This window comes from Terrapene carolina, unplaced genomic scaffold (assembly GCF_002925995.2).
Source record: "Terrapene carolina triunguis isolate 2854851 unplaced genomic scaffold, T_m_triunguis-2.0 Scaffold62, whole genome shotgun sequence".
NCBI classification, from domain to species: domain Eukaryota; kingdom Metazoa; phylum Chordata; order Testudines; family Emydidae; genus Terrapene; species Terrapene triunguis.
Genome location: NW_020664413.1, coordinates 20,914,387 through 20,937,472, shown reverse-complemented (window position 1 = coordinate 20,937,472; position 23,086 = coordinate 20,914,387). Strand labels below are relative to the sequence as shown.

The following is a 23,086-nucleotide window of genomic DNA, read 5'->3' as shown; positions in this document are numbered from 1 at the left end:
AATAATGACTCTGTTTGTTAAATGAATGAAGCTATTAGGGGAATGAAGCTGCTTACTAATTCATGCATATGCTGAATAGCGACTTTTTAACACTGACTTTTTTTTTTAATCAACCAAAAAGAAACCTCCCTACAAGTCATTCCATTGCTGCAGGATTTCGTATTAATGAAACCTTAGCAGTGTGGAGCCACAGGTATATTAAGGTCAAATGAACACTGCAACTTCCTCCCAAGAGTCTTGTCATAATTTTAAACTCACAAAGGGTGGTTTGGCTTACATGTGAGGAGGAAGAGCATGAGCGAAGCAGGAGACGTGGATAAACCCTATTCTGAAAAGTTCTCCACAAGCACACAACATTGAGCATCGAGAACATTTTTCAACTAATCTAGTTACTAATGCCTCAGTTACCATATTAGTGCTGGCTGCAAAGCATTCCATCATGTTGTTATTTTCTTCAGCTATTGCTCACATCAAGATGTACCTATCTGATGCAAAATTGAACTAAGTAAAAGAGAGAAAGGAGAAAGACAGGATGACAGAGGCACTCTTTCTGTTCCAGTTGCTGATTGACAATACCGCCATCCCTGAACATGGTTTTATTTAGTTATTACAACCATCTCTCTGTAAATGACACTTAGGATTATTTAAGATTATGTTGTAATCCTTTTAATCCTCAGTGCTTTAAATTTCAGGCTAAATACCAAAGAGCAAACTAGCACTTAGCAGAAATGTTTAAAGCATGTGATTTGAACATAAATCTTCTTTTATTCACCACGTCTCTGATGAAGACCTAGTGCATCACATCAGTTAGCCATAGAGAACACTACAGTATCTCACTGCAAATTGCTCTGTTTGCTCAGATTTTGTTGAAACTGCTTCAAAGTAGTTCTGTTTACTGGCGCTATATCATCAACAGAATAAACAAAGGTAAGTCATGCTGCAGGACACTGCTATGCACGATTTGATGAAACTGGAGTGTTTAAAATGCACAGAAATAGATAATGTGCGCACATTTTAAATTAATTAGAGCTTGTTCTGATCAGACCTACCTTAGTTTAGAAAAGGAATAACTCCATTAAAAACAGTGAAGTTAAACATGTGCAAGATCAGAATCCAATCCCAAACCTTCCTGCCTGAATTTCATTTGCTGTAGTTTTATATATTTTTCCACCCAAATAATATATTCCATATTAATTAATTATGTATAGTCCATCTCTTTGTTGGCATGCATTTACTAAGCCATGTACCTGTCTTAGTTAGAACTCAAATTTCACATTTCCTGCAACTTTGGCTGTTCGATTTTCTTTAACACAAAATCTCAATAGTCATTTTCTATTTGTAAACTATAATTCTTGGTCTCAGACTGAGTATCCAGGGTAAATCAAACTCAGAATTCTGTAGCCAGTTCTGATACAACGCATGAACAGAAACCAACATTGCTCTGTTTTACTCAAGAATGAATGCTTTATTATTCAGTTTGTAATGAAACAAAAATCCACCGATCATGCTTTGTTGCCGTGCTTTGAACATATAATCATATTTATTCTGATAATTTCAGAGTTAGGCCAGCTAATGTAGCTAATCAGATAGCAATGCAAGTCATCTAGATTTAGTTTTCCAGCAAAGCCTTTCGGATTCTTTCCATTCCAACAGAACTATGAATAGGTAGATAGTCAAAGGATGGCTAAATAAATAAATAAATAAAACATCAAGAGTGTTTCCAGCACATTCAGTATCCAAGTATAAGCCACCTTCCTTGGTTTTAAAACTCTGCCTGGACTCTCGCTTTACTCCCCTTCCTACTGTTTCTATTCATCTAGCATCAATCCTTCCTTTCAGTCCTTTCCGAAAATGCCACCACTGTTGGTACCAAACAATTCTTACCATCTGGCACAGACTTCTAATATATCTCCATGATCCATCTAAACACTGCTCCACCCTTTTAGGTTTATATCTCTGATTTCTCTCCCACTCAGTTATTAGTCTTATGAACAAATGATTTAATGGTTTGGGAAGAGAACTGAGCCTAATTCTTCTCTATACTCATACTCAAGTAGTTCAGTGATCTCCATTAGCTCTGCTAATGTGTAAGGGTTTGTGGAATTTAGCTAAAGTTATATTTTATGACTTTTAGGGAGACAAAACCGAAGAATGAGAGCAAAACTGAGTTGTTCACCCTACCAATATGCTCTACAGATTACCCAAGAATTGTCAAACCTCATATTTTATAAATCACTGTCAGATTTTAAGAGGATAGTTGCAAAAGCACCTAAGGGAGTTAGGTGCACATGTCCTATTGATTTTCAATGGTCTTAAATCCTTTAGGTGCTTTAAATAAATATTACCCTTATATTTTTAGATCGAATGGGTCCAAATTATCTGTTGCACCAACAGTTGGCAGGTAAGGGATGAGCCCTTTCAGGAAGACAGTTACAGTCCCTGATTCTTTGTCTCACCCCAGTCACCGCTGCATGTAAAAGCCGCCTGGTGACTACTCTAACACTTTCAACCTGGCAACAGTCCCTAAGGAAATTTGAACCAGCTGAAGATACCCAGAGCTCAGCACATGCCAGCCATGTCCCAGCCCCACTCGATATTCTGTCACACTAGTAGCTGTAGGATAGATGGCATGGAGCCTACTACACCAGTTCTAAAAAAGGGCCTCGCCTACAGAGCAGGGCTAGAAGCAGAATGGCCCATTTCTTGAGATGATTCTAATCCAGTAGAGATCATTGAGGCTCACCTATGGAAGCATCACTGCTTTGGAGCGGACCTGTGGAGGCATCACTGCTTCACTGTTGTAAAGATCTAAATTCCAATATAGTCCAGTCTTCAAAGGTCTTGGCATCAGCATATTAAGCAGTGTTTACTCTTACTTCTCCCCAGCATGTAATCCATACCTGCTCCTGCCTTGGAAGCAATTCAGTAACTGCTAGTGATGCCACGTGCAACCTGGTTAATTGACATGCCCATTTTTTACTCTATCTGGCAGGAGTTATATGTCCTGAAAATACACCCTCCCCTCCTCTTCTGTCCTAGATGTTGTGGGGCCCAAATCCAGCACATACAGCTCTGCATGGATGACATGAGGAGCAGGACAGAGATCCAGAGGAGATGACTGAAGGGATAATGAACCTCTAAGTAAGAACAAGGAAGGGTGAATAAGTTTGATGACAATAAGACCTAAGTCCTTACCCAAAATTCAGACCTTATTTTGAGATTTGAAATAATTTTGTTACATTTCTCTTCTTCTACTACTCTTTGCTCCCCTCTCTGCTTGTTCTTCCCCCACTCCAGAAGCATAAATGGGAAAACATGGCAAAAAAGTCATGAGTGCCTTTGGTGTGTAGACAAGATCTAAGTTTCAGGTTCAGATAGTGATCAATTTGGTGAAATAAAATACTATTAAGCACAATTTTATACCCTCTTACCAGCTAAATATACAGTCATCTCTTTTGTAAGGCTAATGTTAACTGACTCCCATATTTACCAAACTCACACTGTATAAACTTTACCTTACTGTAAAACCAGGGTATGAACTAGAGGTACACTAGTCGCCTTACTAAAATCAGTCAATTTAATATATAAATAACAGTTGAAGAAAGGAAAGTTCTCATTGTTAGATCCTCACTACTGAAGCCCTATATAAAATTCCAAATCCTCGGATAGAAAACATCTCATTATAGCGCTTGATTCAACTCCCATGACATCAACAAAAGCCTTTCAATGGCATTGATTTCAATGGGTGTTGGACTGGGCCCCTATAGTGGAAGTGTTGTAACAACCTTTTTTTAGCATCCAGATCCTGGAATTTCAACCCTAGATTAATGCCTTTCTCATCCTTGAAATGCATTTATCTTGCCATTCAATTAAATGGCATGTGGATGAAAAAAAATTAAGTGACATTGTTTTCGATGAAATAAAATGATCAGCACATGAGAAATATATAAACTTCTGAATTGGCTCTGATGGCTGCCAGGTTCTTCTCCTTCCAGCCCTCTCCACTCAGGAATGAACCTGGGTCATCACAGCCATGAGCAGCAATAAAAATAAACAGAGTAACCACACTCAGTTGGATCAGAGCTTAAGTAAGCAATTTGAGAAAGTTCTGTTTATGGAAGTTCTTTAGGTCAAGGATTCCAGGCTTAAACCCAAAGCAATTACCTGCTAAGTTTTAAAAACAAATTGAATGTTGGAACATTAATCAATAAATCAACAGGTTCTCAAGTGTTTTTAGTAGATTCAATCATCAGGACTCTTTAGCCTAGAAAAAAATAGTAAACTGAGGCTGGATAAAATGTTATGCTTTGAAATTTGTTTAAGAAACAAGTGCTGTATTAGATCAATCTGTAGTTACTAAAATATCTAAACATGGAACTAAAACCTAGATCTTAACCTTAAAGGCTTAAAGGGAGAATGGAATGAACAAATTGTCTCTTACCTGAAAGACATTCTTTCTACTAGATTTCTCTGTAGTCCATTCAATGTTAGCTCCACACAAATCCACCCATTCTGGTTTATATCCTGCTTTCTACAAATAAAAATTAAAAAGGAAGTATAAATTGAACGTACAGAAATGGGGACAGTTGCCAGATAAAAAGAGAGTGGATCAAGTTCAACAGGCAGATTATTCTAGCATTGTTGCTAGCACCACTCTGAAGGGCCTATTAATCCTCCCTTTAATACAATATATATCCCTTTTTCAGGGATCTCAGTGGGAATTACGTGTGTGTGTGCGTGTTATTTTAAAAATTCATTAGGCTATTTCCTAATTAAAGCAAAAGAAAAAAAATGACTAAATATATCCTGTTTTTTTTAATGCTTACTTTGCACCACTGAACCTGAAAAATGCTTGTGCAGAATAGATTAGTTCTGACTGATACAGCTGGAGAGAACTGAGACTGTAGAAGAAGGTGTACCTCAGCTCTACAGTAGGCCATCTTTTTATCTGACCAAGTTACCAGGGTCTCAATCCCATGAGATGCCCACATCCGTGAGTTCCACCAAAGTCAACAGGTTTGGGATGCACTAAGTATCTCTCAGGAGCTACTCAATGCCTTACAGGCCACTACACATCCCAGACAATAATATTTAAAACAAATTAGTTCCATAAAGTTCCTTTTGCGTTTGATCGGGGCAATAGCTAAGTGATGTTAATATCACCTTGACTCATCTTTTTTGTCCCTCATTTTTACTACTGCTACAACTAGTTATATAATGTTTGTCATCAGTTGATCGCAAAGCACTTCACAAACGAGGACAGTATAATTTTGCCCTTTCAGATGGGGAAACTGAGGCATGGAGCAGGGAAGAGACATAAATGGGAATACAACTCAGGTCTCCTGAGTCCTCTATCCACTAGGCCATATGGCTACTTTAAACCACTCTAACTTTAAGGGTTACATTGGTTGTAAAGACACCAGCAGACACCATGGCGATTCCAGCACAATCACACTTTTCGGTTTCCTAAAAATGCTCACTAAATTTCTCTGATGTTATTAATGGATAAAACCAATGTATTTAAAGAGTTGCTTTGAAAAAAAAAAAAAAAAAAAAAAGGATCAATTTGTGTTGAGAGAACCACAGTAAAAAATCCTAGTCAAAAGCTTTGCAGTCATGGAACCTAGCATTTCTCAGGACTGGAGTTATAACTATACTCCTAATTTGCCAAACCACAATACCTCCGTGTCTCAGGACCCTTGGCAGTAACAGGCTCAATAATAGGACTTTGTTCCTTGTTTCCAAAAGGGAAATAAAAGATATGTTATTCAAAAGAGAAGGATGTTCTTGCAACTAAAGCACTAGGCTGGAAGAAACAGGTGCATTCTGTGGGGTATTGAGGATTGTCACTTTAAGAGTGTGGAAGGGAGGGTTCCTGGTTCTGCTTGCAGGCTCAGGGGCTCTGCAGGAATTTGTGCAGTGCACTCAAAGTCACTCTGCAAAAGCCAGCATAAAAGCAATGTGGGTTGAGTTGTGCCTGTCTGCCATAAGGAGTAGCCTGTTTTCTCTTTCTCTGTTTTTGAGTTCTTGTTTGTTAAAATTCTGGATTCTAAAAATAAAGCAGTGTTACGTTGCAACTTTCCAGTATGAATATTTATGTGTTTATCTAATTTCTCAGTGTGTATGCTATGAAATTAACAGGTTCCATATCTAACTCTGCCACAGACTTCCTGTTTAGCTTTTGACAAGCAGCTTAACCTCCCTAAACCTCAATTTCTCCATCTGCAAAATGGTAATATTGATACTTAATTTCACAAGGATGTTGTGAAGCTTAATTAATTTTTTTAAGCACTTTGAGATCTCCAGATAGAAGATTTTGAAGGGCAAATTATTATTACAAGCAAAATATTTTAATAGAAATGTACAAGTTACAAAATTCAGTACTGCACAACTTTTTATATATATGCACCATATTCACGGGACAGATCAATCACTCCAATTGTAAAATCTATAGCAGGGGCTCAGAGACAGGAATATCTATGGAGCACCTGTCAAGGATTCCATCCACAATGCTCTATCAAGAAGTGGGGTTTGCACTCCCACAGAATAGCCATGTGCAGTTCCCTGGGGGACTGGTGCAGATTTTGTCAGACAAATTTGATTGCTTCCTCTCTTTGGTAAAATCACAAAGTTATTGGCTGTGCCTGCAAATATTTACACACCTGGGGTGAAGGAAAAGACTACCCACTCAACCAAAATTTGGAAGGTGTAAACACCAATAAAGGAGAGAAAATCTTGGAAGAACATAAGAAAAAAAAGGAAGAAAGTAAAATTTAGGATGAGATCAGGATAAAGTGCCTTGACAGTAAGATCACAGAATCAGAGATATGTAGGGCTGGAAGCGACCTAAAAAGGTCATCAAGTACACTCCCCTGCACTGAGGCAGAAACATGTAAATGTAGATCTGTTCTTAAAATCCTCCAAAGATAGGGTTTCCACAACCTCCCTTGCAAGCCTATGCCAAAGCTTAACTACCCTGATAGTTAGAAAGCTTTCCCTAATATCTGATATAACACTTCCTTGCTGCAGATTAAGCACATTTACTTCTTATCCTACCTCCAGTGGACATGGAGAACAACTGATCACTATCCTCTTTATATACTTTAATATACTTGAAGACTGTTATTAGGTCCCCCCTCGGTCTTCTTTTCTCAAGACTAATTATGCCCAGTTTTTTTAACCTTTCTTCATAGGTCAGGTTTACTAAACCTTTTCTCACTTTTGTTGCTCATGAGAGACCTAATACTTAATGTCCTTGCTTTGTGCTTTCAGTCAGACCATTTATGTTATATCAGTGTTGTTGGTGGGGGTTATACTGTAAAATGATATAAGTGTCTGTTACAATGAAATCTTCCTCTGCATGAATATGGATGTAGGAGGCATTTACAAGGCAGTTTGAATATGTGTTAAATATCCTCTGTTCAATAAACGCTCCAGAAAAAACTGCACTCATCCTTCTCTTGGTCAAAATTACAAATCTTTGAAAACAGAATTTTACGTAGGGAATTCTTGACAGCCTGATACAAGCAGAAGCTAGGAATGGAACTATGATCCTTTTTGATCATGTTATCAATTTAAAATACAAAAAAAATAGGAGTTCAACAGGTTTTGTGACTTCTATAAAGTGGTATGAAATACAGATTTTTGACTAGGAATGATCAAACCAGGAGCAAAAAATACAAATTCATCAAACCATTACATTTCCTTTGTAATTTTATTAATATTTTAACAGTTTTTTAAGCAAACATCTCTCAAGCTCTCCTTCTATGCTTTATAGTAACATTTTTTTCTAATTAATACTAATGATGAGGCCACATGGCAGTGCTAAGCTGAAAAGAATTATGGGCCCGATCCTTCTCTCATTGAAGTCAACAACAATTTTATTACTAGCTTATCTGGGATCAGGTCCTATATCTACAATAGGGATACAAAAGCAAGGAATAACACAGTAAACTGTCTGGCTATAGGTATAATCAATTCTGTGTATTAGAATATTATTAAAAACTATGGTAAATATATATTTAAATCTCCAATAAACATTACTTCTTCAGCAATAAGAGAGGGATTATGTGTATGTGATTTCATTTCCGCCCTCATGTTGCCTGAGTGACTTTACAGTGAAGTATTGTTCTTTTTATAATGATTCATCGTTATTTTAAATTTTCACTTTATATACAGTACTTAAGAATTAATGAATTAATAACCTTATAATCCAAAGCAGTATTTATCTTTTTGTTAAATCACATCGTTTTCCTGTTATAAATAAAATTGTTGTTATTAAATTCATACTACAATGAATGAACATTGACTTTATTGCATTATTTAATTAATGGTTGAGTTCCCCCTTTGCCGAAATAAACAATATTTGAAAAAAAAATCAGTAAACAAATGATTCTTAATGAAGTTTATTATATTATTCCTTTTCAGCTATCAAAATTATAGCAGGGTGAATGGGTTTAAAAAAACAAACAAACATTGCATTAGATGCATCAGATAGAATCAACTTGCCTGGATTTAGCTAGTTTGAGCAGGAACTTCTCTGATGCGTTAGGTTTGGGTTTGACATGTTGGATTATGACATAATTAGCAGTGATAGTCATCTACGGTTTCTTCATGTTTTATGTAAAATATTTGACAATATAGCAAAAAGAAAAAAAAAAGTTCAAACCTGCAGTCCCAATTTTTGATTTATTTCTGAACTTTCAGACTAATAGCCCAAAAGCCAAAGTCTAGCTCATTTTTGTTTTGTCCCCAAAATACACAAACATACAGCAACGTTAATTCATGCCTGTAATTTTGTTTCAGGTAGATACTGCTGCCATAGCCCCACCACCTAAAAGACCATTTCTGGGAGAGGAAGGCTAATCTGAGTGAGGGGAGGTGTATGGGGCTATGGTTAGATCAGAGGGAACAAACGCTGAAATGTGCAGTCTATGTGTCATGTGACAAAATGAGGAAGGCCAGCAAAGAGAAAGGAGAGGATTGGGCCAGGACCTCGAAAGTTACTGCAAATGGTTTCTCAGTTTAGTCATGTGCACATAATGGTTGTTCTGCTAAATTTGACCTTTTATTAAAAAAAAAAGTAAGATAAAGATACAAGGATGTGAATATTATTTCACTGGCCCTGAGCACTGCTGAAGAAGTGCATTTTCAGGGCAGGATGTTGGCTTGGAATGAACTGCTGTTTCATAACATGTACTTACTTATTTCACATTTAAACAGAGTTAGATTTAGATTTGGACCATATCCTTATTCTCTGGTAAGGCCCATTTGCACCACTCATTAAACCAGTCCTAAAGGGGCTGATGAAAATTCTTCCAGTGTGGGGGAATCTTCGACTGACATAAACCAGACTATGTTGCTTTTACTCAAGCCTCTAAGTCTCCTGTCATACAGGGAGGCAAGAAGCCTGCAGAGGGCCTGGAGGAGATGTGACAGGGATTGAGAAAGTGGGGCTGGGTTTGGAGTATATATATCACACTCTAACAAACCTCAGCTGGTGGAATGGTCCTCACTCCTAGTGCAAGTTAGAGTAGCCTTGGGGAGGCTCTACATTTTGCTAGGGCTGGCTTAGCACCCTGGCTGGCCTCACATCCTGGAAGATGAAAAGGCAGCATACAGCCACCTTTCCTTCCCCTGCCTAAGCTGTGCCATGTGTGAGTTCAGTGCAGCTCATGACCTTCATGGAATCCACAACTAACAGGTGAACTTTCCTGGTCTAGTTTTACATGCCTGGCAAACCCAAAGATGAATTTTCCCCTTTGGGATTTCAGGCCTGACCCTGTACCAAATTAATTCAATGGAATTTTAACTAGAGTGAGTGCAAGATTAAGTATTTGGAACCTGAATCTACAAGGTGTGGAGTCCTTCCTGCAAGCAGCTGAGCATCCTCAATACCCTTGTAGGGTAAGTCCTTATCCATGTGGGACAGGGAGCTGTGTCAACTGATAGAGTAGGATTCAGCCAGTGATCCACTTATAGATCCTCTGAGAGGCTATAGCTTGACTTCAGAGTTGTTCTGCTATGGCAATAAACAGTCTAGTTGACTTTCTGATCAGTTTTATTCTCTGCAGGTAAAATGCCAATGCTCATCTTACATCAAGGGAATGGAGTCTCCTCTCTTCACCAGAACATGGGCTTTGGGGGAAAAAAAAAAAGGTAAGTGAATTGACTAGTTTATGTGATATTTTAAAACTATCGTACGAGTGAATTTCGGATGTACTCATAGAGACTTTGTCCTTATGGAATATTGTATATGGCAGATCAGTCATTAGTGCCCTGAGTTCACCTACCCTTCTGGGTGAGGTGTTGGCAATGAGGAAGGTAGCCTTTATTGATGGCTGAGATGTGGAACATGTAGTTAACGGTTTAACAGGTGACTGAGTGAGTGCCGAAAGTACTAAGTTAAGGTTCCAGGGAAGAGTAGGTTTCTTTACTGGTGGAAATTTTCTGATCAGATCTTTCAAGAATTTTCAAGAATCTGGTGGTTACTGGGTGAATAAAGATCGAGTAACTGTCCAATGTGGCTTACATGCACTGATTGCCGCCAGGCGAATCTGTAGCGAGCTAAGGGAAAGAGCTGTTGTCTTGAGAGTAAGAAACATCTGCTGCCTCTGGAGATATATGTTTTTTCTGCACCCAGATAGAGAAATGTTTCAACTTGGCTAGGTAACAATTTCTGGTGGAATCCTTTCTGCTATTATTAAGAATTGTTTGCAGAGCTTTAGATCAAGAACATTCTAGGCTTGATGCCCATCCAAATACCAAGCCATGAGACCAAGTGCTTCATGGCTGGGGTTCTTGACTCTACCATACTGCTGAATCAAGAGATTGAGAAAGGACAAGATGCTAATTGGCGGATGGGATGCCATTCATTGGAGGTTTGGAGGTGGAGTCTGATGAATGGAATGAGGTAAGTACATGACGCGATGTGCTCCAAGAGAGAAAGGCAAGACTGGAAAGATGTTTGAGGGTTGTACAACATAACTTGGTCTATCAAGTTGCTCATGGTGTGAAATCTCTCCATGAGGAGATAAGCCCTCAACCTGACTGAGTCTAAGGTCCCTCCTATGAATTCTGTAGTTTGCATCACGGTTAGAATAGACTTTTCCAAATTCACACAGGCTCCTAGGGATGAAAGAAGCTGAAGCAGTGATTAAGCCGATGCAAGGGCTTCTAGATGTGTCCTGATAATGAGAAGTCAGTTGTCTAAGTATGGAAAGACTGTGAAGCCACTTCATCTGAACTGTGCTGCTACTACTAGAAACACTTTGGTGAAGATTGTGGGTGCAGTTGCTAGACCAAATGGAAGCACCTGTATTGATAGTGGTCTGGACCCACCATAATACTAAGGGAATTTTTTGTGGACAAAGTGATTGTCCATGTGAAAGTATACATCTTTAATATCGAGAGCTGTGGACCATGTGTTCTTTTCCAGGGATGGTATTATTGAGGCCAATTTAACATCACATAATTTTAGTTTGAGAATAAAAACATTGAATTGGTGCAGAGCAAAAACAGGCCTTATTGCAGTCCGATTGTGGGTAAAGAGTGCTAGAAGGCCCCCAATAGGTATGTGAGGATTGGGTGAAGGTGACACCAACAGTGGTGGATAATTCCCAAGTGACCTGCTTTGCGGTCTGAGGCCTTTTTCTGCATCAAAACGATGTAATATAGGGCTGTTTAGGAGGCGCTTCTGTCCTAATAGGACCCACCATTACCAGATAAAGAAACAGATCTTAAGACCTTTAAAGAAAACTTTGTTTGATGGCATTTTATCTGGCAAGGAATCACTTATCAACAGTTGTGATTGTGAAATCTATACTTCTTTATTGTTTTGCCTTTACGGTCTCTACTTCTCTATTGTTTATCTGGATGGTTTCTGTCTATTGCATAACTAATTTTGCAAGATTTAAATCAATTAAGGTGGTGAGGTAGATTGGTTAAAGAATTGTTCATAATGGGCTAGAATTGGTGAAAGATACTGTATTGTAGTATGTTATTTTAAAATTATTGGTTAAGGTATAGCTAATCAGGACTCAAGTTTAACTATATAATCTGGGGTTCAAAAGGAAGTGCTTTGGAATCTAACTTCAGGTCACAGACCAAGATCAAAGCTGCCAGACCTCAACATCGTGCCGACCTCACTGTGCAGAAGCTGGAGCCCCAGATGATCTAATCGTGACTGGCCATCAAGAACAGTTATTGGGAGAGGTGAGCATTGTATGCTCAGCGCAGGAGTTGGCAACCTTTGGCACGCGGCTCGCCAGGGTAAGCTCCCTGGCGGGCCGGGCCAGTTTGTTTACCTGCCGCGTCGGCAGATTCGGCCGATCGCAGCTCCCACTGGCCGCGGTTCGCCGTCCCAGGCCAATGGGGGCAGCAGTAAGCGGCGCAGGCGAGGGATGTGCTGTCCGCGGCTTCCCGCCACCCCCATTGCCCTGGGACGGTGAACCGCGGCCAGTGGGAGTCGCGATTGGCTGAACCTGCCGACGCGGCAGGTAAACAAACTGGCCCAGCCCGCCAGGGTGCTTACCCTGGCGAGCCAAGTGCCAGAGGTTGCCGACCCCTGGCTTAGCGTGTGTATTCTGTTTTGGCACCTGTTAATAAATAGAGGTTAAGGATATTACCGTGTAAGGCTCTTTCACTGGTAAAAGGCCCTGCAAACCCGTAGAAGATTACACCATGAGCCCAAGGAACTGGGTAAGGGTTGCCCTGAGTCTTGGAACTGGGTAAGGGTGCAACACAATGCAGTTGCCACTGCCCTCGTAGTAGCGTCTGTCGCATCAATTGCAGATTGTAATGCAGGTCTGGCCAAGAGTTTGCCTTCATCACTAAGTGCCAGAAATTGACCTCTGTCTTGCTGAGCTAATTTTTCTTTAAAATCTAAAAATTTTGAATAATTCAGAAAATCAGACATAGACAACAGCAGCCTGAACAACTAGGGAGTTTGGTGCAGGATGGTGAACAGAAAGAAACTCCATTCCCTTAGTCAGGACAAAGTAACATTTCTCATCCCTCGTGAGGGTAAGGGCACATGTTGCTGGTGTATGTTGTAAGGCTCTTGCTGTTTCCAGTATGGCTTCCTTCACCAGGAGTATTATCTGGCTGGACCCTATGGGTTGCAGGATATCTAAAAGCTTGTGTTGTGTATCCTAGGCCTCCTCTAGGGAGATGTGGAGCTCTTTCAACACCCTGTGTGGCAGTTCTTGAAATTGCTGTGATCATTGTAGTGGACCCTCGCTCTCCCACTCGAAGGGAGACCACTTGTTCAGGTTGCCTTCAGGCTTGTCTGGCCAAGGCATGAAGCTGCAGAACAGTCTAGGGCCCTTGTCTCCCCCCGAGGTGGAGCAAGGCCCCCTCATGTCCTCTAGTTCCCAGCCCCACAATAGGGTTGGGCATCAGACAGTCATGGCCAGGCTTTAGCTTAGGGTTGGGGAGGCTCAAGCTGCCAGCAATTAAATACTGGCTACAGGGGGCCGGCTTCAGCTGGGGCGGGGCTCCGGCTGCCAGCAAGACAATCACAGTCCATGGAGCTGGTGCAGGCCTCTGCTTGAAGAGGTTCAGGCTGCCAGCAAACAAACAGCCTCAAGGGTGACTTTAGCCGGGGCGGGGCTCAGGCAGCCAGCAAAGCAACAGTCTATAAGGGAGCTGGTAAGGGAGGCTCCTTCTTCAGGGTGGGAGCTTCCCTGCACAGTGTAGGGAGCTGGCCACCCCGGGGTAAGGGGGCAGGGGGATGTGGGCTCACCCTACTCCACCGCATCCCAGCCCAGGGCCCTGGCAGAGGCAGGATTGGCTGCCCCTGCGTCGGCGGGGATCCAGCTGCAACATACCAACTGAGCCACACCTGGCTCCACAGCCGGCTGCTCCATGGCTGCTCTTGGGCCACTTCCTGCTTCCCTGGGGTTTGGTACCTCTCGCCTTCAGGGCTCATCAGGCTCCTCGGGGTACACCACGGCTGGTAGTCCAGGCCACTCCTCGTCGGGGTCTCCCACTTCTGTGGCTATTGGACAGCCGGGGATAGCTTCCCCTCCTGGGCACGGCAGTACAGCAGGAGCGTCTTCTCCTCCGGGGATTCCACCCCAACCAGGCCGCAGGGCCTTCCTCTTATACTTCCGGCCCCGCCCTGGCACTTCTGGCGAGGGGGGCGAGGCAGACTAGGCTCTGCCCACCAAGGGGAGTGTAATGGCCCCTCACTCTCCCGCCCAGAGGGAGGCCACTCGGCCTCACTACTGTCATCCATAGGGGACGGCACAGCTGGAGTGACTGCTTCATTCAGAGATGAGGAAGATAGTGTTGCCGGTGCCGGTGGAACCACCAGATCCAGTTCATAGTTTTCCTACTCTGTAGGGTCAGGAGGAAGCTCTGGTTGCTGTCTTAGAGGGGAGGGGTGGAATGACTCCATGTTAGATAGCACTGACCCTGGGAATCATATGTATGGGTCCCATGGGCCTCAGTAGGGCCAGTAGGAGTGTTTGAAGTTGGGTTACGGAGGTCCCCAAGGCATGGGTACAGTCAGTCCCAAGGGGACATTCTGGGTGCAGGTTGGTTTCAGGAGGTTCTCAATATCCTGTCTGGATGGATCTCTCTTGGAGGAGGTAATGACAGTTCCTCCAGTAGCTCTGAGTCTCCTGATGACAAAAAAGACCAGATCCGGTTCAATCGGTGGTGCCAATAGCTCTGTGGGAAAAAAGTTGCAGCTAGTAGACAGGATGGAAGAGACTTGTCCTGTAGCCTTTTGACCCCACCAGGGGATAAATCACTCTAGTAAGGGATGGTCCTGTCAACAGAGGAGAATACAGACTTGGGGGAACAAAAGATGTTCTCTGGTGGAACAAAGATGTATCTCTTTATTCTCCCTGGAGTGCTCAGGGTTCTGTCTGCTCATACTGACAGAGCCAATATAAGGAGGCTCTGGATTAGCAGGTCCATATGAAGTTGTGGTGGAACCATCAGAAGCTGAGGTTCCCAATGGGAACTGGTGGCTTTTGATCTTTAAACCTGGATTTGCCTTAGGTTCTCTATTATTTATTTTATATTAAGTTATTTTAGGAGAATGTATTGCTTGTGAAAGGTATCAAGCTGACAGCCACTATCTGGTCCAGCACAGGGAGTTGTAACTGTGACATGGAGGGATGATCTGCAGGTGTGAGACAGCTGCTCATTTAGTCTTTGACCACTCTGTTGAGATTCTTATGAAGGGTATCAGTTGGTGCTAGTTGTGGGATTGATGTGGACAGTTATCCAACAGGTGCAGGTCTGAGATACCAGCCCAAAAGCACATGCTAACAGAATACATTTTTAAATCAGATCACTTTAATTAAGCCAATATAATTTTCTAGCCTATAACTCAACATGATTCTATACACAGAATTCCAAATCAATTTTAATTTATACATAATGTTTGTCTGCATAGCTTCTGAAACATGACATCATCCAGCCATTTCAGTATAAAAAGATATTGAAATGATCAAAAATAGCCTTTTCTACTATTTTTTTTAACAAACAACCCTTTGCACATTGGGGCAAGGAGGGCCAGGGAAGGGTACCCATTTAGAGAAGAGGTTATGGCAAACAATATTGGTGGTTTAAGAGCATAGAACTAAAAAACTTTTCATCACCTGCCACATATAAATTAGTTTATTGTTTGTGACTCCTGCCAAAAAATGCACCTTCTTGGCCACACATCACTTCAATAAGGTATGGCAGGTTTGATGAAGCCTTGGGAACCTTTCACAATAGGGCTCTGTCAAACCATTCCTGTTCTGTCCACAGTGTCATACACTTACTGACTTCTCTTTCTGGAGCCCATACGAAGGTTTGTAGGCTCAGACTCCACACTAACTAGCACTGAAGGGATACATGCCACTATTGCTTGTGCAATGTAACTGTCACATCTCTGAAAACTAAGATCAGTGGCCTCTCCTTGGGGCACAATAAAAAGGTACCGCAAATTTCACTTTGTAGTAACTACAGCTTCAGAAATTGCATTAACTGTATTAGAAGGAGTCATAAGAAATGTTCTGGAAGGTTAGCTGGATATGGTAGGTGTCACATCTATACTAAGATGAAAAATCACTTTGCTAACTTGCAGTGTTTTTCCCTTTGGTAACACCCTTTATTAAGGTGCCATTTATAAATAGTTAATTATTATTTATTAATGCATAAGCCACTTTATAGCATGCTGGATAACAACTAAAATTCATGTATTAAAGATGCACACACTTGGTTTAATACAATTTACGTCTTATAATATCCTTTGCAACAGATTCTCATCGCATCATCTGTTAAGCATTTATTACTAATGCATTTTATAACATGCTTTATAATACATTATTTGAGGAAGTAGCTGCATTTAGTGATCATTTCATAAATAAGAATAAAGCATTTGTAACTGGCACCTTCATTTAAAGTGTTACCTTCACATTACCGGGTAGTCGTTCACCATCCATCTCACTTTGCAATTATTCTCAAAATGCACCTCTTAATAAAAGACACGTTAAGTTGTATTCCTTCCCCCACCCTCCACCTGATTAAAAGTTTGAATCATTTTCTTACAGCTGTTCTCAGATGTCTTATGATTGTGTACTTAGTTTGACTGTATTTATTTATTTATTTTGATGATGCCAAACTTTCTATTTAGTAACATTCTTTCTGAAAAGATGAGCACAATAAGATATATAACTGCCTACCAGATTGGCCAATGCTGGCTGTTTGGATTCTTTGTAGAATTCTATTTTCCCACCAGCAAGAACGATCCAAGAAGTAGACCAGTTTTTCCTTAAAAAAATAAAATAAAATAAAATTAATGGATCAAGTAAGCATGAGCTATCTTGGTTGAGGAAGATAATACCATGGATTAAGCCAATAACATTTCATATTTGAAGACCTGGGTTCCAACCCTTTTTCAGAAATGAAAATGGTCCAAATTCACACTCTGTGTCAACAAGTGCACTTTTGTTGATGTTAACGGAGTTGCACCTGTTCACACCATGTCTGAGTTTTGCTCCATGGGTTTGATGGGTCAATTCCCTGAATTCACATTTAAAGCCCAGCATTGCTCTTATCCATCAAAGCACTTAAGCACATGCACAACTTTAACCAAATGAAGAGTCCAATTGAAATCAATGGCACTATTCACATTCTTGAAGTTCACATGTGCTTAAATATTTTACTGCATCAGGGTCTGTATGATTGGGCACCATTTGGAGATCGATATTTAAAATAGGCCCAGGATAGGAATAGCAAAGATGTCATAATATCAGTGTGAGGCATACTGAGCTGTGCATAGAACCTATATTTAAAGATCAATACATTTTCTCCCTGTCCATAATAAAAAAAACAGAATCGAACAAGAGAGGTTTCCAGCAGATCAAGATACACAGTAGTAGTATTTTATGTAAGTTACAAGAAAGTGTAACGACATATAGAAGTTCTTAATTTGTCAAACACAAACAGCAACAACTTCTGTGGAGAGGTATAGAAGAGACAAAAACATGCTTTCAAGGTTGCTAGCAGCACACTGGAGAGAACCACAAAAAAAAGGCAATTACAAACCACACAGTAGATTATAATATTCATCACTCTAATGGACGCTTGTTCAAAAGCATGGCACTATCATTACCTAATTAACAGAACTAGTCACACAGAAAAAAATATATTTGCAAATAAAAATTTTAACTTTCATTCTCTGTGATTTATGGGGTCAAATTGTCATCCCCAAGAATTTAGACACACCACAGACAAAAATACTGCACATCCTAAAAGTGTTGTAAATTTTAGCAGAAACCATTATTCATTCCAAAACATGCACCAGAAGTGATAATTAATCACAATTCACTATTGATTACTCTCCTATTTAATATATTTCAGTCATTCTATCAAGGAGCAGAAATAATACCTTGGGTGAAATCCTGGCCCCATTGAAATCAAAGACAAAACTCTCACTGACATTAACGCGGCCAGGATTTGACCTCAGGCATATTAGTGACCACCCAGCCTATATAAATAATGAGCAGCAAAACCAAATATCTGAAGGCAACAATCCATGAACAACCCAGAAGCTGAAAATTATTCACCCAGTTTATTTGTTGAATATTTACCAAAAGCAAACACATTTGAAGAAAATGTGGATCCATTTGTGAAGACTTGCTAACCAAAAAAGAAGGCTAAGGGTGGGATTTTCCAAAGTACCCAAGTAACACAGGTTCCACTGAAAGTCAATAGAACTTTGATTTAGGAGACTCCCTCTCAAATTCACAGTGAATAACTGGGCCAGATCCTCAGTTGATATAAACTATGCTGATTCACAATAGCTGAAGATACGGACCATTATTTGCAATAAACACTTCAACCAGCTCTGCTAACTAATCCTCACAATATCCTTATGAGGTAGTACTATAACTATCTGTTATTATCTGGGTTTCAAAAATGGCTACCAGTAAAAACCAAGGGAAAGGGTTCTCCAGCCAAACCTTACCTGCAGTTCCTTTTTTTACTGAAGGCTCTTCAGTGAGAGTGTCCTTTCTACTGCCCCCGCTACCAGACCAGTGTGCAATGATCAATGATTTTGGTTGACGTCCCTAGTATTTTACATTCCCAGCAAGGACATCTGAGGCAATACCGGTCGGGTTATTTGACCTAGCCTGTGTCAATCCAGTATGTGTTTCATAATTAATCCAAACATAAATTAGCAGTAGACCTCAAGTTGAAAGCACTTGCCAGCCCTAGTCTACTCAGGCAAAGCTAGTGGAGAACTAAGATAGGGGCCAGTATGCAAGAGATTTGCATACATGTGTACCAGAGCCCCCCCTCTAGTAGACATATAATCAGACTTGCTCAAGAGTACATAAGTTGGCTTTATTTGATTCTTCAACATAAAACCTGTGTTGTGGGTGCTGGGAGTCACAAGAAAAGCCATACTCCAACGATACTCAAAACCTACTGAATTTCAAGTCTCCTTACAAACTCAGAACTCAGATCAGATTCATCAGAAGGTTCCCTAAGCTGTGCAACCTTTCCTGTTAACTTGGGCCCAGCTTCAAGAGAACCTGGAGCTATTTACAATTTTGCACTGAAGATGTGAAATTTGCTTTTGCACAAAGCCACGTAAGACTGTTGTTTTGACTGAGTGTATGTCTACTCTGCAATCACAGAGTGGGGTTGCAGCTTGTGTAGTCCTACTGGAGCTAGCTTTAATCAGGTACTATATCAGCAAAGCCAAGGCAGCACGGGCTTCAGGGTGGGCTGAACCCTGAAGCCTGTGGGTAATTACTGGCAGGGCTAGCCCACACGAAGCCTGTGCTGCTGCAGAGTCACTGCTCTGTTACCCAAGCTAGCTAGATTATAGCTAGCTCAGGTATGTCTACATGAGCAACTGTCTGACTCTGTGATTGAAGTCCAGACGCACCCTGAGTTTCACTTTGAGTTTTAGGGTTCATCTCATCCTGAAATCCAGGGTGAAGCTAAAGGGTGTGTGTAGCGGGATGGTCACCCCGCTCATGCCCTGAAGGGCTTAAAACAGCCCTGGGAGAGGGCTGGGGTGGGGGAAAAGCTAGGCTGATTGGGGGAAAGCAGCCACAGGTGGGGCCATGCCCCAATCAGGCCACGGCTGGCCCTATAAGAGGGCTGAGGGCCAGAGACTGGAAAAAATTCTCTCTCTAGCTTTTTGAGAGACAAGGACCTGGCTGCCTGGGAGCTGAGAAGGGTACTTAGGGTGGAGCAGTGCTGGGGAAGGGTAGAGGGAGCTGGGGAGCTCCAGCCTAGCAAGACCCTAGGCTGCAGGCCTTGTTAGGATAAACAGTGCTGGACAAGAGCAGAGGAAGCTGAGGAGTTCCAGCCTAGCAAAACCCCAGGCTGCAGGCCTTGGTATAGGACCTACGAAAGGGGCTGCAGGGAGGCACCCCAGAGATAAGCGGAGGCAGCAGGTCCTAACCCCCTTGCCGATGATGAGTGGTTTACCGACTGCAGTCCGCCCCAGGGAGTGGGGGCTAGATGATGACTGGCAGTAGCCACTGAGGCAAGGTGGGGATAGAGGGTTGGGGGCTCCCCTGGGAGGGGAGACCCAGAGACAGTGGGTTGCTGCTGGGGGCAGAACCCTGAAGTAGAGGGGCACTGGGGCCCAGAAGGGACATGGGGGGCCAGCGGTGGGTGAGACACCGGCCTGTAGAGGGCACACTGGGCTGGAAAGAGCTAATTCCCGAGATGGACAGCAGGAGGCGCCACGCCAGTGAGTCGTCACCCTGCCAAGTGTGGAAGAAAAATAGAGGAAAACTGAAAAATAATTTTGAAGGATTCCTTGAGAAGTGAAAGAACTAAGCTTCACAAGAACTGTAATTGGAGGTATGATCCTGAGGATGCATGTATGCGGTTAGCTAACAACCACTGCATCTATATATTGCATGTAAGCATGGATTGTTAGTGTTATGGAATACTGAGGTGAGACCATGTCTCAGATACGGTAATTTCAAAGCATTCTGCATCAAGACTTTAGTGCCATGTGGCAACAAGCAGTGTTAGTGAACTCTGAATTCTCTTTTTTAGGGGAAAAGGTTGGTTCAACCCCTTATGACATATGAAGATTCAGAGTGTTCTTGCAGGATACTGTGTAGCAGAATCAGAATCTGACAAGACAATGACTATATCATATTTGAGTATGGCTTCAGGACAAGATGGGTTTTTTCCCTACCATTCTCCTTAAATTCAAAATTATCTTTAAATCAAAACTTCATGGTTTCTACTTATTTACCTTTAATTTTTAGTTCACAAAAGCAGTCTTTGTTTATGAAGTGCTTAGACAGACCTTAATAAGGTCAAATATAGTTTTGGGGGTTGACTGGTTTTTCTACAGATGGACATTCATATATAGAATTTCACTGGACATGTAAAAGTGTGGGCAAGGTTTTCAAGCCCTTTGGGAAAGTCAATTCAGCAGTGACTGTAGGCTTTTCCAGATGCATATTCCATAGCTTTGAAAAATTCACTCCCAGTGAATGAGCATTAAGGGCTAAATAAAGAGAGGGAGAAGATGGATAAAGTATACGTAGACCAAAGAAAAAAAGTTATCTTTGTCTGTTTTTCATCCACAAAGAGAGACAGATAGCCCTCAATATCAGTATGCAGAAAGATCCAAAATGAAAACCAAAAAGTATATTGCATAAAATCATCTTTTTGAATCAATAGAATTGTTTTATATTAAGTTTAAAAAATGGTGGCAGAGTCACCAAAGTGTGAAATCTGACATTTTCATATTGTAAAATGAAGCAATACACTTAATACATCAGCCTTGCAGCAGCAGCAGTATTTGCATTCTATCAAATGGACACCTGATGGCAGCACATTATAACACCAACACTGTTCACAATTGCTCCATCTCTTAATACAGTAGTGCTTTTAAAATCTGAATGGACAATGCCATGTTTATAAATGCAATAATAATATTCTGAATGTTCCATGTGTAACCATATGAGTTGGAAACAAACATATTCTGCATGCTTTTCTGTTCTGAATACTACATGGCATTAACACATGCAAAGCCCCACTTCTTACTCATACATACCCTTTGTTTAAGTAATGTTAAATGTCTGATAGAAAATCCCAAAAAAGCAAATTAATTCAAAGTTTCAACTGATACTCCTTTGAACTTAGGTCATCAACACAGAATGAGACCTTGAGGCTGACTCAACTCATCACTAATACTGCATAACAGTTGCAAGAAATGAATGCATTCTTCCAGTCCAAGATTGCCAGGAAACTATGCTGCTGCTTCTCACACTAGGATCTGGCCATGTGTTTGTCACCTCCAGATTGGACTATTGTAACCACCATATCTGGTGTTGAAGGAAGAAAAGATACAACAAGTCCAGTTATTAAAACATCAGCGCCATCCTGAGCAATATCTGCACTTTCCAGGGCTCCCAGTTTGCTTTTGGTGTCAATTCAAGGCTGTGGTTTTCATCCCTTAGGCCCTCTATGGGTTGGGTACTAGCTACATCACACCCCACTCTTCATTCTCAACCTAACAAGACAGCCCACAGAACAATGTCTCTGACAAGCTTATAGAAGGGAGGTAAGGCATGCTCTATTGAGAAACCCCCCTTGTGAAACAGCCACTGGAGAAGATAAGACTTAGCCCAAGTTTGGCCCTTTCTAGAGCTCATTACTGAGACTCTACATTTTGCAAAAGTCTTCAGTCAAAAACCAAAACCAAGGAGTGACAACAGAGAATGACAAAGACAGACACTTCAGTGGTCTTACTCCATCTTTATAAAGCTTTAAGGGAAAGCTCAATGAGACCTTCGGTTTACTTGTGAATGTCTCTGTTTTGGTCAGTTCTGATAATTTCTGTATAGCAATTTGTTTTTTGATTAAATTTACTTTGTATATAGGATTTTGCTACCAGAAAAAATATAATGCCTCAGAGATGATGAGGGGTCATACAACATGATCTTGGCAATATATAAGGGCAAAAGAGTATTTGCTTTCAAACACCCTGGGTCACTGACCCAAAAGACCCACGTGGTTTATTACTATGTAGACAGTTAGGAACTTTAAAATGTAGATCTTTCTTCAGGTAGAATTTTATAATATATCATATCAATTAGTCAGTAATTCTTAAGGTAGAATGAATTGTGTCAGTTCTGCTGCCATTCAGGTACCTATAGAGATAGGATTTTCCTCGGCTCTCAGTATTTACCTAACTCTGCACCCACTGAAATCAATAGTGAAACTCCCTTTGACTTCAACAGCAGCAGAGATAGGTCAGCTCTGACAGCTTTTAAAAGTCTTACCCTAGGTGCCTATATGGAAGCAGCAATTATACGGGTGTCCAGATCACACCCCTGAAGTCCACACCAGCTGTGCCCAAACGTTGTCCAGCTGAAAGCTGCATTATCTATTTGCCTGGAGCCCAAAGGCTGCACCTAATGTGCATAAAATGGAACAGAATTGCAGCTGTCCCCATTTTTAATATGGAAGCAGGGCTCATGGTCATATCATATGATATAGCCTGGCAGCTCATATCAACTATATTCTGAGAGCTGTAGCCTCAGCAAGCTACAACAACATATTAAACATGAGAGCACCCATGTGC

At 41.2% G+C, this 23,086-nt stretch overlaps 1 protein-coding gene across 1 annotated transcript in view; it reads right to left on the bottom strand.

Annotated features, from left to right (window-relative positions):
* Window positions 1-23,086, bottom strand: part of ARHGAP15 (Rho GTPase activating protein 15) — a 418,305-nt gene that overhangs the window by 345,274 nt on the left and 49,945 nt on the right. The window contains exons 5-6 of the mRNA XM_029910511.1: window positions 16,689-16,776; window positions 4,442-4,531 (exon numbers count right to left, since the gene is read on the bottom strand). Of these exons, the coding sequence (XP_029766371.1) occupies window positions 4,442-4,531; window positions 16,689-16,776 (178 nt within the window). The remainder of the gene's footprint in view (window positions 1-4,441; window positions 4,532-16,688; window positions 16,777-23,086) is intronic.